The 15,098-nt window shown below is 33.0% G+C and overlaps 3 protein-coding genes across 3 annotated transcripts; 2 read left to right on the top strand and 1 right to left on the bottom strand.

Moving 5' to 3' along the window:
- The first annotated feature begins 894 nt into the window (after window positions 1-894).
- LOC129799448 (uncharacterized) lies at window positions 895-1,683 on the top strand. Its single transcript, XM_055843324.1, has 2 exons — window positions 895-1,088; window positions 1,143-1,683. Exons 1-2 carry the CDS (start codon window positions 996-998, stop codon window positions 1,554-1,556), a joined length of 507 nt encoding a protein of 168 aa, XP_055699299.1. The 5' UTR covers window positions 895-995; the 3' UTR covers window positions 1,557-1,683.
- A 278-nt stretch (window positions 1,684-1,961) lies between these two features.
- LOC129799449 (L-asparaginase) lies at window positions 1,962-11,767 on the top strand. The gene is made up of 4 exons (XM_055843325.1): window positions 1,962-2,412; window positions 3,979-4,214; window positions 4,284-4,887; window positions 10,626-11,767. The coding sequence occupies exons 1-4, from the start codon at window positions 2,139-2,141 to the stop codon at window positions 11,495-11,497; spliced, it is 1,986 nt and encodes a 661-aa protein (XP_055699300.1). The 5' UTR covers window positions 1,962-2,138; the 3' UTR covers window positions 11,498-11,767.
- LOC129799450 (sodium-coupled monocarboxylate transporter 1-like) lies at window positions 11,499-15,092 on the bottom strand. The gene is made up of 3 exons (XM_055843326.1): window positions 14,414-15,092; window positions 13,809-13,936; window positions 11,499-13,744 (listed from the first exon to the last, which is right to left on the bottom strand). Exons 1-3 carry the CDS (start codon window positions 15,008-15,010, stop codon window positions 13,207-13,209), a joined length of 1,263 nt encoding a protein of 420 aa, XP_055699301.1. The 5' UTR covers window positions 15,011-15,092; the 3' UTR covers window positions 11,499-13,206.
- Window positions 15,093-15,098: the final 6 nt, after the last annotated feature.

The raw sequence follows: 15,098 nt of genomic DNA on the forward strand, positions 1-15,098 counted from the left end.
CAATGGCTGCATTGCCATTGCCATGTAGAGCAGTTTTTACGCAGATGACAGTCAAAACTCTCAGAGTTCAAGGGATTTTTATCAAAATTTATTGTCTTACAAAAGAAAAAGAGGTTCTTGTTCTCGAGAAAAAGGGTTTTGTTTGTTGAATCCCAATATTCCAATGATTCACTTAACCAAGTGCTCTCAGGGCAGGTGGTTTCCACCTGAATCGTATAATAAATATTTAAGTTCTATTTTTGATCTAAATATCTACAAGGACTGAATCTCTCTTGGTCAAACACATATGTTTTGACCTCCCGAAGTATAAGCTTCAAATGTAAAATCGCACATTCAAGCCAATATCCTTCTAAAAAGTGGTCTTCAGACTAAAGGTTTAGCGTAATCACTTTTACTGGTTTTCGCTCATTGATCATTTGCTTATAATATTTAATCCTAAATCAAAATTTTCCCAAAAACCTTGATCAATATCCAGTTAGACAAATTAAGCCATTTGGCTAAGCCTTAGAGGTCTGAAGCCCGTATAAGTTTTAGTCCTAAACTGGCAGAGAACCAGAATTTTTGAGACAAATTCGTCACAATATTATGAAAAAAAAAAATGTTAAGAAGTGTTTTTTCAAACTGGCTAAATGTTTTTTTTACTTGTTGAAGTCCGTTTTTATCTGCTAGAGCAGGGTTGGCAGGGTCCAATTTTAGCGGCCGCTCATTTTCAGGATTACGAAATCAGGAATATTTAAAACATGTATTCCGTGAATATGACTATGAGATTTATGAGATCGATGGAAGGTGGTTAATCAGACAAGAATGACAATAGTGTTGTAGTAATTGTAAAAGAATCACATCCAGTACGTCATTAGTGATTAAACCTGCTTTCAAAAACATTTTTCAGCGATAAAAATGATTCAGAAGATGGATGTGAAATTGATGAAGATGACCTCTTTAACAGTCCCTTCAACAAAACTGGAACATTTTCATGCACTTCTGACCCAGAAAATATGATGGAACTATTGCAAAGAGTTGAAAAACTTGTGGATAATGCGATGATTGAATTGGAGAAGATGGATCAGGATTCTAATACAAATCTTTTGGTGAGTAAATTGTTTTATTATTATTTTTTACCGTAGTAAAAATATTAATCTCAGTCCAGCGAGAGCAAAGACGCAACAGAAATTCAGGCTCATCCAGTAATCCCAGGAAAATGTATCACTGAGCGAATGGACTGGAAAGTGGAAGAAGAGTATAACCCAATGTGGCCAAATGACTACAAGGTTCTACTAGATGATCTAGATAAAGAAGGTGAACAAGGGAAAGAATATATCAATTCGGTGTGCGAAAACAAATTTTCACCACTACATAAAAATTGCCCAAAACATTACGAAATGCCATCAAATTCAATTAATGATAGCATTACTGAGATTAATAAGATCACAAATGTATCGGATCTTGAGAAATTTATACGTAATTACCAGGATGACATATTTAAAATTCCATTACCACCGAGTCCACAGAAGATTGAATCCTGGGAATTTTTACCAGTTTTGTCGGATTTAAATTAACTTGTGAACTTTTATGATTTTGTTCTCATTGATCATGAGAATTTGACGATGAAGTCCAGAACACAGGATCTCATAAATTAAAGCCTATATTATATGTGCTAAAACCGAAAATAAAGGCTCTGAACGATCTTCAGTAATGTAATTTACTTTTTTTAACCTTTTAAAAATTAAGAAAAAAACATTGAAGAAAACCTAATTTTAATGGATTTACTTGACTATGTAAAATCATTTATTCTTTAATTTTTAATTTTCTAAAAGTGATTAAAAAAAGTTTTGATTAACTCAGAAATACTTTCATAGGAATAAAAATTAAAATTTCAAAACTTTATCACTATACAGCACCACCCTATTTCTTATCAGTATACTAACTGTGCCTCGTGCACGTTATATTTACAAAGAGTTGCCTGCCTCGCAGTCAGTCCAATTTCGAACGTCTTGATGTACAGACGAGTTTCAAGTTAATTTTCTGTATTTGTCATAGTTTTCGTTGCTCAATCGGAGTGCGTAATTTTGTCCGTCTGTTTCATTTTATCGTTTTGTTTTATCGAAGTTGAAAGAGGAATTTGGCGTGTACATATCAGCATGGAAAACTCGTCAGATTGTGACGATATTGGAAATGAATTTCGTGCGAAAGTCAATGGTTCGGCAAGTATTAGCCAGGTGAGCCTGGGATCCAGTCAAAAATCTGTGAGTCTCAGTAAAATGGGCAGTTTCACGCCATCGAAAATGTCAGATAAATCATCTCTAAGGCGGAATAGGAGCTACGGGAACATGCTGGCATCGGGAAATAGTGAAGCTAAAGTCCTTGTGATCTATACTGGTGGAACGATTGGAATGATGAGAAATGAGAAAAATGGTAAGATTTTCAAGATCAACCAGTTTCATTACTTCTTGGAAGAAAGTATTTTGACCCTGACCATGCTTTTATAAATGTATAATCATGGAAAAACATTCATGTGAAATTTCCACAATTTTTTTTATCGCCCTTTCATCACAGACACGGATAAGAAAAGAATCATTTGTCCTCACTCGATCAGAAATTCGACATGACGACAATTTATTTATATGAAATTGTATGGGTCAAGCTGCTTAAAATTGTGACACTCATAAAGCAGTCAGACGCTATTTTTTCTCATCTTGAAGTACGATGTTTCAATTGAAAAACATATTTATTAGCAAGTGAAATGCTAAAAATGATTGCTTTATTCTGGCACTTGTTTTCATATGAACTTGTTGCTGTGGCGTATATTTTATTATTAAATTAGCAACAAAGGTGATGCTTTAAGAAGTTTAAAAATTGAGGCAATAATTTTTTATGCATGGTTGGCAAGCAATGGGGAAATAAATTTTATAATGAAAACCATTATGTTCACTTATAGTTATAGCTTTTAAACATTAAAAAAGAAATCAAATTTTCGGAAAAAGTATACGAGACAAATTAAAAGAACGTTTGAGATATAAAGAAAAGTCTATTTCAATAATCTTCAGCCCTTAACCCTTTAATGACGATTGGGTCACTGATGACCCAAAAATTAAATTTTTCCTACGGCCATCTAAAGTCATGTTTCGCTCTAAAAAGGCGGAAAAAATTATTTTTTCTGACCCCCAATTTTAAACCTTATTCTCGCCCTTAAAGGGTTGTTAAGATAAGACATCTCTCACTAATTGAATAGAGTTTGATTCCCAGTAGCAGCAGAGAATTTTCTCTGCCCTCTGACCTTCCATTTCCGCCATTTCCCATTTCTACTAACATTTTTAAACGTTCCCAAATTATTCGACTGTATAGATGTAGAGAAATTACGTCTGGTTGCTAAATTATAAAATATCTTGCTCCTTTCTTTACAATATTCGACAATGGAATTATTTAATAGATATTATAAATGTATCATTTTTTTCTTAAAATTTGCTAAAATGTCTCTAATACAAAACGTAATGAATCTCAGCTAATTAATAAAATAATATCACAAATTTTCTATTATAGAAGATTCTTATTATAGTGCTATTTCGTGTTTTTTTTTAACATTAAAAAGGCAAAATTCTAAAATGATCATAAAGAATGTTATGACTAGGAAAATTTGTTTTTGTTGATCTTATTGAGATTACAATTGTGATAGCCATTTTAATAAATAATTATAAATAACTAATAATGACCATCAATATAAACAAAACAAAATATAAAATGGAATATTATAAAAACATAGTATAAGAAACACACACTACTATTGTTTGGTAACAATAGTGATAAAGTTTTGGTCAAAGAACACGTGTGTGTTGCTTTACAATTGCCATTGCGCTTGAATTTGCTAATTCAATTCAAACAGATATTTTCTAGTCATCAACTTAATCAACTACAAATTGTTGTTAAATAACAACAAGGAATGCAAAATAAATGCAATTATTTATTAATTTAAATATTTTTCAGCACTTGAACCTATCCAGAATGCACTTGTGAAGAATATCCGTCGTTTTCCACACATGCATGATGTAGAATATGCTCAGCAGAGATTTGGCACTGGTGCTTCTATGGCACCTCTAGTTTTACCTTTTGTTGAAAACGAACCAAGGCGCGTGATTTACACTATATCAGAGTATGATCCACTCTTGGATTCCAGCAATATGACTATAAATGATTGGGTGCGAATTGCTGAGGATATTAGGGTAAGAATTGTTTTATTTTTTAAAACATATAAAATAAATGGTTCTAATTATTGTAATTACTCTATTCAGCAATCTTATGAATTCTTCGATGGATTTGTCGTTCTTCATGGTACTGATACTCTCTCGTATACAGCGTCTGCCCTGTCTTTTATGCTTGAAAATTTGGGCAAGACAGTAATCATCACGGGATCACAAATTCCAATCTTCGAAACTCGTACAGACGGAAAAGATAATTTCACATCTGCATTGATAATTGCGGGAAATTATGTAATACCGGAAGTATCAGTGTTCTTCGGTTCCAAACTTTATCGTGGTAATCGTACGATAAAGGTAAGCTCAGCTTCATTGGATGCATTTGACACTCCAAATGTTCCATGCCTGGCTAATGTGGGCATAAACGTAGAGGTGGATTACAGACTGATTTTCCGACCATGTACTGTTAATCGCTTTTGCGTTCATAGTCATCTAGATGAGAATGTTGGTATTCTCAGACTTTTTCCTAGCATCACAACGGCCACAATTCGCGCATTCTTACAACCACCCATGCGAGGGGTGGTGCTGCAGTCTTTTGGGGCTGGTAATATTCCATCTAATCGCGAAGATATGTTGCAAGCGCTTAAGGATGCCTCACAGAATGGTATGATAATTGTCAACTGCACACAATGTACTACAGGTAAGTCTTCGAATCATTTTAAGTGACCTTAAATAAATAGAAGTCAATATTAGTGCTTCGAATTCAACAGAGTGCAATATATATTAATAAAAATAAATAATCCCTCTATGCAATTTTGAATACCATACCTTTGTAGAATTTTGGAAATCTGAAGTTTCCTGTTTTTTTGTTGTCACGTTTTTTATACGAAATTCAATATCATTTATTTTGAGCAATTTTAGAAGAAATATCAAGAATCACGAAGTATAAGAAGGTATTTTTGAATTCAGGAAGTTTAAAAGGGCCCGCAAGCAACCCATTCAAAAGTCAAACGAGTCAAACTTATTGAACATGAGTAGTGAAGAAATAAATATAGTTATTAAATTATTAAAATTTTGATGAGTATAAAGTTCATTCAGAATAAATTCGAGCGAGTTTACTCCTCACTGCAGCTTTGTTGCCTACAATGCCTTCAATTCGCCTCATTGTCTCTCGCTGGCATATCGATTGCTCGCATGAATTTTAATCTTAAGTGTAAGTAACTTATTGCCTTTTTGCCCTTCGGCCAGGGAATATTACATTAAATTGGTTAGGTAGACTTTTGGGAGGATCAGTGAAAATTCACATTACAAAATTATATGTGTATATGATATATATAATCCATGTTGGGACCAACGGCACCCACTCATGGACAATCTATTCAAGTTAAGCGAACTGTTGCGTGAGTTATTTACTCCTCACTCAGCTTTATTCGTGGTTTCCAATGCGCAACATTGTCTCTCACTGGCATATCGGGTGCTCGCATGAATTTTAAGCTTAAGTGTAAGTGACTTGTTTGATTGGCTTTCTTATTCTACGGCCAGGGAATATTACATTAAATTGTTTTTTTGCCTTTTGGGAGATTTAGTGAAAATTTCACGGCACAAAATTATAAGTATTTATGTTATATGTATATGATATAATATAGTCCATGTTGGGACCAACGGCACCCACTCATGGACAATCTATTCAAGCTAAGCGAATTGTTGCGTGAGTTATTTACTCCTCACTCAGCTTTATTCGTGGTTTCCAATGCGCATCATTGTCTCTCGCTGGCATATGGGGTGCTCGCATGAATTTTAAGCTTAAGTGTAAGTAACTTGTTTTATTGCCTTTTTTGCCCTACGGCCAGGGAATATTACATTAAATTGGTTTCTTGTCTTTTGGGAGATTTAGTGAAAATTGCACGTCACAAAATGATATGTATTTATGTTATGTATATATATATATGTATATATATATTATAGAGTGGCTGAAAAAATGCAACAAATTAACACGCTGTATTTTCCTCAGTTTTTGATTGACTTTTTTGAAATAAAGACAAAATGGTAGTACATACAGGTAGTAGGGATTCTTCCGAGTCAATTTCTATCTAAATACATATTGACATTTATATTGACGCTGCAGCACAAAAACCCCAGCGTAAATCGATAATTTGCCATCACGGAAGTCCAGGCCTTCAAATACGGTGATCTTTGACTTCCGGTGGCCATTCTAAGGTCTCAATATCGTATAAAATTTTCCCTTCAGGTAGACACAATGATTTTATTTGCTGCTGAATTGGTCAACTGGAAAATTTTTGTCTTCAAAACTGCCCTTAAACGTGCAAGCCAAGTTAGGGGAAAGTACTCACCCTTCGCACGTTCATGCCTTCGAAGATTGTGAATTTGTTCTATTTTTCCTAAAAGATTTACCTGTGAGCTTTTAACCAATATAATGAGCTATATTGTGCAAAATATTAACCTCGTGTCAGAAGAGGTTTGAGAGTTATGAGCTCTGAATCTTGTTCCTTTGTTCAGCCACCTTGCCATTTATATATATATATATATATATATATATATATATATATATATATATATATATATATAAATGTTGGTCCCAATATTTATAAATCTGGTCAAATTAATTCTGAGCCGGTAAATAAATGGTAAAAGGTATGAAAGTACTTTTGAATAATTAGCATCTAGGTTACGAATTTGAGTATTTCGCATAACATCATAATGACAGAGCATTTCTTATTAGCCTTTACTCTTAATAATAAAAATCAGTGATAAACGCAAAGCTTATGGTAACTAAATCTCTATTCACGGAATTTCAGGGTGTTTACAAGCCTGAATACTTGCAATATAGAATGTATGGAAATTTAAATATTAAGTTGAATTTTGGACACAAAAAGAATTACCTAGACCTAGAGAGTAAATCATCTTGACCATTGAGGTAGATATACAGTGAGTGTCAATAGTTTGTTGCCTAATGGATGTTTGAGAAATCAAGTGAAAAAAATGATAGAAAAAAACTCTTTTCCAAAATTTTCTTTTTGCAGATGAGTTCCTTGTAATCCGTAGATATTATTTATTGTTTTCAAAAAAAAATAATTAATTTTATTTCATATCAAAAATAATTGTTTCCCAAAAGTAGGTCATTTTTAAAAAATCAAAAGTTTGTTGCCTCATTAAAAAAACTAATTCAAAATGGTGAAAACGTGCAACCAACTTTATGTAAACCGGTTACATTTTAAGCTTATGTCATTTGAGAGGCAAATGGTGGATTTGTACATTTTTAAGGCTGTCAACGGTAAATATATAGGTGTAAGAGTGATGATAAATAACAAGAAATAATCAGTTTTTTGATAATTCATAATTTAGGTTACAATGGCAAATTACAAAAAGTTGAAAGGTGGGATATTGTCCAGAGATACTGTTGGAAGGAATCGGCGACGCTTAATTGCCAAATTTTATGGAAATTCATGAAAAGTTAAACATAAAATGGTCAAATATTATAGTTATGAGGCACGAGTACATCTGAAAAACGCTACTGGTAGACCCAAGGTTTTGACTCAGAGAGTCGATAACCGCATTCTAGGTATCTCTGATAGTAACCCCATGATGTTTGCTTCAAAAATTCAGAGTCGACCGGTTACAGAAGGCATACAGGCTTCAAAACCAACCGCAATTGAATGAAAGTGGTAAGAATAATTACTTGGTTTCCAGGTTTCCATTGGTAAACAAAACCAATCTGGTTAAAAGGTTGTAAATTCACTTGGGACATGCTAAAAAAGTAAAAATACAACGTCTTACGCAGTTTGGTTTTGCTTACCAATGGAATCTTGCGAGCCAAGTACCTATTCTTATATTTTCTTTCATTTTGAGTTTGATTTTCGAAGCATTTGAAGCCTGTATGCCTTCTGTAACCAGCCGACTCTGAATTTTTGAAGCAAACATCATGGGGTTACTATCAGAGAAACCTAGAATGCGGTTATTCACTCTCTGAGGCGAAACCTTGGGTCTACCAGTAGCATTTTTCAAATGTACTCGTGCCTCATCACTATAATATTTGACCATTTTATGTTTAACTTTTCATGAATTTCCATAAAATTTGGCAATTAAGCGACGCCGATTCCTTCCAACAGTATCTCTGGACAATATCCCACCTTTCAACTTTTTGTAATTTCCCAATGTAACCTAAATTATGAATTATCAAAAAACTGATTATTTCTTGTTATTTATCATCACTCTTACACCTATATATTTACCGTTGACAGCCTTAAAAATGTACAAATCCACCATTTGCCTCTCAAATGACATAAGCTTAAAATGTAACCGGTTTACATAAAGTTGGTTGCACGTTTTCACCATTTTGAATTAGTTTTTTTAATGAGGCAACAAACATTTGATTTTTTAAAAATGACCTACTTTTGGAAAACAATTATTTTTGATATGAAATAAAATTAATTATTTTTTTTGAAAACTATAAATAATATCTACGGATTACAAGGAACTCATCTGCAAAAAGAAAATTTTGGAAAAGTATTTTTTTCTATCATTTTTTCCACTTGATTTCTCAAACATCCATTAGGCAACAAACTATTGACACTCACTGTAGGTTTGAAGTAATTCTTTCCCACCAAAATTTCAACTCAAAATTGAATTGTCATACGAGTACTTTTCGAAGTTGTCTGGAAAATTATTGTCGTAACCCAGGTGTAATTTTTATACATACAGTAGACTCTCTCTCAATCGGGCATATGGTGCAAAATGTCATTCAAATTATCGAGAGATTTGGGCGTCAAAGTCATTCTAAATTCCACAAAAAGCGCTCAATTATAAAGAATCATGACAAAATAAGAGGAACTACAGCGAATTCGAGCAAATTTGCTTCAAAATTAACCCTTTAACGACGAGATAGTTTTCGCGGACCGAAAATCAGCAATAAAAATGAAACCGATAAACAAAATCAGTAAAAGGTCTTATATCTAGCCTTAGAAAATCCAGGAGAGTCTTATTCGGTGTATTTTTTATCTCTATGAGCAATAGGGACAAAAATAGCCTAAAAATTTAAGTAATTTTTCTAACAATACCAATGAATGATAATTTTCACTCTAATGAAAAATATTATGTTTGAGTACTGTAGTTTCTTTTTTCAAAACGTTTTTGTTTTAAAAAAGTTGGAAGTATAAAAAATAATTAAAATTAATTATCATTATGAGAATTTAAAAATTCGTCATTTTTTGAGATTAAAAATTTATTATATAGCCAAATAGCTGGAGACTTGCAAAAAATATCCTAGATTCTTTCAACCTTCTACTTTGCAATTACGTACAAACATAAGGAAAAAATAACTTTAGATAGTCAGGAAAAATTATTTTCTTTATGGGACACCGGTGTTCCAATCGTCCTTAAAGGGTTAAATGTGAAAATTAACTACAGAATTTTTCGCTCGATTGAAAAAGAGCCGATTGAGCGAGAGCCTTATTGTATATAATCACGCCTATTTTAATTAGCATTTTGTTTGACTTTCTCCAATCGCTCTGAATTTCACAGGGTATATGTTTGGAGCATCCCTGATGCCAAAAATGAAGGGTGTTCTCTTTTCGGAAACTTTTGTGTTCTGAGACAATTTTAAGAATATGCAAAAACGAATTTAACCAATTATCTTCCAATTCTACTTTGCTTTTCATTCATTTTTGGATATTTTTGTAGATCTCTGAGCGAAAGCGATGTAAAATTTGAGGCCTCTATCTCTCATAGATCTCACAGCTTCCGAAGAAATCGATTATAAAGCTTTTTAGATACTTTTGTACAAATTAAACCAAATTAGCATTGCTTGCACATAAAAAAAACCGTGCAAGTTTGCCCACAAACCAAATTTACAATCTGAGAATCACACCTTTATAAGCTGTTCTAGGCTTATCACCCACTTTTATCTGTGTTTATCACTGCAGACTATTTTGAATAGAGCAGCAATGGTTTGAAACCTTTGAAAAATTGTTATGTTTTGCAGAGTTGTTGCATTTTAAGAGAATTATTATTTGCGCCATCGAATAGGAGGAAGTGGGACAGCTTTGAAAGTAGGACACCTATGAAATTGGGATTTTTCACCTGTTAAATAAAAGTAAGCCTTATAGTGATATAATTTAACTGCACAAACAGATTGAGAAGCTAAATTTCGATATGGCTCAGTTCCACTTAAACTTAGGTGAAAAATCTCAAAAAAGGTACCCCACTTCAAATTTAGATTTAAAGGGGGGGGGGGGTTAAATGATGACCATTTTATTTTCGTTAAGGGTGATGTTAAATGTTACGATGGTATCAGTGTGTTTAGCTATATACGGTGAGATAGAGATGTATGGCCTATAAACCCTCGATTGAATACGTGCACACTATTATTTTTAAAATGATTTTGATAAAACTAAACGCTTTGTTTTGGATTTATTTATCCAGGTTCTGTGTGCGACTTGTATGAAACAGGTCGCCTATTGCAGGATTGTGGAGTAATCTCTGGATATGATATGACTCCTGAAGCAGCTCTCACTAAGCTGGCCTATTGTCTTGGAAAGAGTGAGTGGTCATTGGAGGAGAAGAAAAAGATGATGCAACGCAATCTTCGGGGTGAACTTACAGCAGGGAAATCACCTGAAATGCAAGAATTTGATTTAGTGGATGCTGTTGCGAGATCTCTACATCTGTCTACACCGCAAGAATTGTCCCAGTTAGGAGCTACACTTTTTCCTGCTATGGTGAATTCTGCTGTAAAGGCGGGAGACTTAGCCAAGGTTGAACTCATGAAGTCATACGGGGCTGATTTATCAAGTGTCAATTATGATTATCGAACAGCTCTTCATATTGCCGCAGCTGAAGGGCGTGAGGATGTCGTAAAGCATCTCCTGCTACACGGTGTGACTGTTCATGTGCGTGATCGCCATGATCGTACACCACTCATGGAGGCGATTGCAAATGATCACCACGCAATTATTCGTCTTCTGATAAAATGTGGGGCACATATAACAGGATCAGCTCGAGGTGTGGGTGAATTTTTGTGTGCAGCAGCTGCAAGGGGAAGACTTGAGCGATTTGAGTCATATCGCTTAGCTGGGGCTGACCTGTCTCAGCCAGATCCTTCGGGACGCACTGCGCTTCATGTTGCTGCATTACACGGACATAAGAAGCTCGTGGAATATCTACTTAAGAATTATGTGGATAAAGATGAAGTGGATCTTCTTGGACTTACTGCGGAAGATTATGCAAAACGCAGTGGACACGAAGAGATTTGTGGAATTCTTCAAAGCGAACACAAAAATGGAATGAGCCACTAAATTCTCTCTCAAAATTTTATTACTCAAAATCAGATCTATATGAGACTAAGTGTTTCTTCATCATGATATACCTAAATTTTCTATGCATTACTCATGGACATTCATAGAAAATAAATGACTGTACATAGTCAAGAATAACTAATCCTAATGCTCTACATATTGACTTTTAATACTTCTAATATAATTGTGTTTTTTTTTTTTGTAATATGTAAAATTTAATTATGTAATATGTATATTTTACTGATAAAAAAATTGTACGGAATACAGTAACTGGTGTAGTGTTGATTTTATTCTCTCTGCGGGACGGAGCAAAAGTTCTATCCAGTGATTTCCCTAATTTAATACTCCCTCTGTCCCGAAATAAGTCGTACGTTTGCTAGTACATTTTATATAAAAGAATGTACGACTTATTTTGGGACAGAGGGACTATATGAATAATAAACTTAATGACTATAGTAAACTTAATCTCAGGAATGATTTAAGAATATTGTCTTACTTCCATGAGCGTTTTTAACTAATATTAATATGGCGCAAATGGTTAAGTGATAATTAAAATGCCTTTAGATTTCAAATTAAGGAACTGATTTCGAGCACTTGAAAGCTTTTAATAACTTTCACATAGTACTGATACAAGTGTTCCACGTATATGATATAAAAATTGTCTGCATTTTTTATTCTGCAATTCACTGAGTAAAATTATTTGAAAATATCTCGTATAAATTAACCTTTTAAGGCCGAGTCGATCACCGGTGGCACAAAAGATTTTGTTTTTGGCTTTTTAGGTTTAGGTGTTCGAAGAAAATTTCTTTTTTAATTATACCGGTGACCCACTTGTTCTTAAAGGGTTAATACTGCTCTTTTTTCTGTCACGTAATATTTCGCAGTTAGTTTAATTTTTAAAGTCAGTAATTTGAACATTTTCAGCACGCTTAATATGCTTTAATAAGCATAAACCCCATCTTCTACTATAACATTGAATTCATAACTATACTTGTTGTGCGATTAATCTTGATTGATTTTAGTAAATTTGCTAAAAATAGTCTCAAAAAAATTATAGCCTATTTGTTGTGACTGAAAATAGAATTATTACAGAGTCAGATTTGAACCAGTCGTTTTTGTTTTCGTATTGGACGTATTTTCCATATTGATGGTTACTTAATATGATTTTTTAAATTCTTAATCGAATTCTGATGCGCATTTTAAGATTAAAATTAATATCAGGGACTGCTCATTTTCATTCACCTGTGACTTAATATAATTTGTTAAGATACTTCTTCCTAATATATGAGCGTTCTAAATTATTTATTTTCACCCGAATTTCAGTTATTTTCATTTTAGTAAATCTGCTTATTAATTTATTCTAAATTATTTGTCGCCTCTTCGTTTTTTTACATTTTAACTACCAGATCCCTTTTTTAAGTTTTAAAATGCGAACATTCTGTCTTGATAATTAACTAAGTATTAAAAATTATTGTTTTTTTTTCTTTTACGTTCTTACATATAAGATTTTTGTCTTGAAAATCACAGTCAATATTTCGACTTTATCATTTTCGTGACCAAAAACAATAACTTACTTCCAAATTGGAAGAAAATGAGTTTAGTTTGGAACAGTAAAGTTTAAAAAAGAACAAACATCACAAGGATAGTCATTAAATTAGTTGTTTTTTTTAAATTTTGAATCACAAATTATTTATATTACACTAATTGTATCAAACATAATTTTCATCAATGCGTTTATAAATTTCTATTGGTTTTAATAAAAGTTGTTCATTATCAACAACTAGTGATTTAATTTGAAGGGATTCTAGTCCATTTCCTACTTCCTTTTTCCCATTTTTATCACTTATGATAATTTTTGATGGCAAATTGTCGTCACTTATTATGTCTATCTTGTTGATATCTTCAATGGTAGCTATTGTAAAACCATTTGATTTCTTTCTGGCATTGACAAATTCTGGATCTCCATCAATTTCAAATGCTAAATTATCCTTCTCAGCTGGAAATGTAACTTTAAGATCTTTAACAAGACCGGAAGTAGTTTTTGTAGGTAAATTTTTATATTGGCGGTCTTTTCCGGGAAGATACTGGGACAATTTAAATGCAAGTTTAAACAGCAATTTTGAATCATATATGTCTTCCTTAGACGCAGTCAACCAACTCACAACTATGCCTACGATGACAGTTGTTAATGTTCCAATTATGCTCCAGTACATATAGGAAATGGAATAAAAACTTTCCAAAACTGACCTGTGTGTAAATGTAAAGAATTATTTGATTTATATTTAAAAAAATATTTTTTTATTGATCTTACGCATCATGCACTGGAGGACTAGTAGGAACATTTTCCATATCCCAGCCTACTTCCAAAGGCATATTGTTAACCAACCACGATGATGAAGATTTTGTGATGGTTCGAGAGAATGTGTCATTCGTACATCCCTTGAAAAAAATTATCATTATCACTATTTTTGAATATTTAAAAATATATTTAAAATAAATAGGATTATGAAAACGAAGTATTGTCGATGGAACATCTGTTTGGCAGGGGACACATAATAGCAATTTCGTCAAAATATTGAAATTTATTTAATGTATCTAATAAAATCTAAATAATATGAAGTTTTTTCATTAACCCACCTTATCCTGTAAGGATAAGTGGTCAAATTTCGTATTTCAAATGGTACAAAATAGAGTGTCAATAGGTCAAGATAGGTCTTGCCAAATAGATATTCCTCGACTCTATAAACATTTTATTAAAATTATTTTTTTTTAAATTTTTTTTTGATCTAGCAAAATAGTAAAATCAGTTAACAATTTTTTTTACTTAAATTTTATAAATTTATAAAATTCTATACAAAGACAAGTTAAAAAAAATTAAAATTGAAAGAAATCATTCAAAATTAAGCATTATCTTACATCTGTATATGTTGGCATAAGGTCTGGTAGAGCAGATTTTACAGTAAAACTACCAAATGCTAGCCAAAGGGAAACAATATTCGATACAATCATTCCTGTTGCTGCTCCCTTCCAATTTGACATAGGAAAAATCATAGCCAGTATAAAAACTCCCAAAAGAGGACCAGCAGTCACGGAAGTCATCAACATAGCACTCTCAATCACACCTGAGAGAAGTCCTACTCCAAATGCTACTCCCAAAATAATGATGCTGTACACACATCCAAGGAACTTTATTGTATTTACTTCTTGTTTCTCTGTCAGTCCTTTAAACTGTGGCAATGGGGATAAAAAATCCTCCCACGTTACAGTAGCTAGAGAATTAATATTTGACACACTGAGGCTAAGAGCACCATTGAAGATGGTGGCCATGAAGAGTCCAAGAAATCCAGGCAGATATGCAAATTTGTCTTCCACAAAAAATGGTAGAATCTCGTCCATTTTCTTGGTATATCCTGCTGCCAGAGGATCACAGTTTACGTATGTTGAAAATACTCCCATGCCCACAATCCAAGACAGAGAGAAGAGCACGATTATCATTGGAATGTTGGATAACATAGTTCTCTTTACTTCAGCGAATGTTTTGAGGCTAACGTAGCGTTGTACAAAATTTTGGGAACATCCAAATTGGCTTATTGACATAAAT

The sequence above is a fragment of the Phlebotomus papatasi genome, chromosome 1, assembly GCF_024763615.1.
Source record: "Phlebotomus papatasi isolate M1 chromosome 1, Ppap_2.1, whole genome shotgun sequence".
Classification (NCBI taxonomy): Eukaryota; Metazoa; Arthropoda; class Insecta; order Diptera; family Psychodidae; genus Phlebotomus; species Phlebotomus papatasi.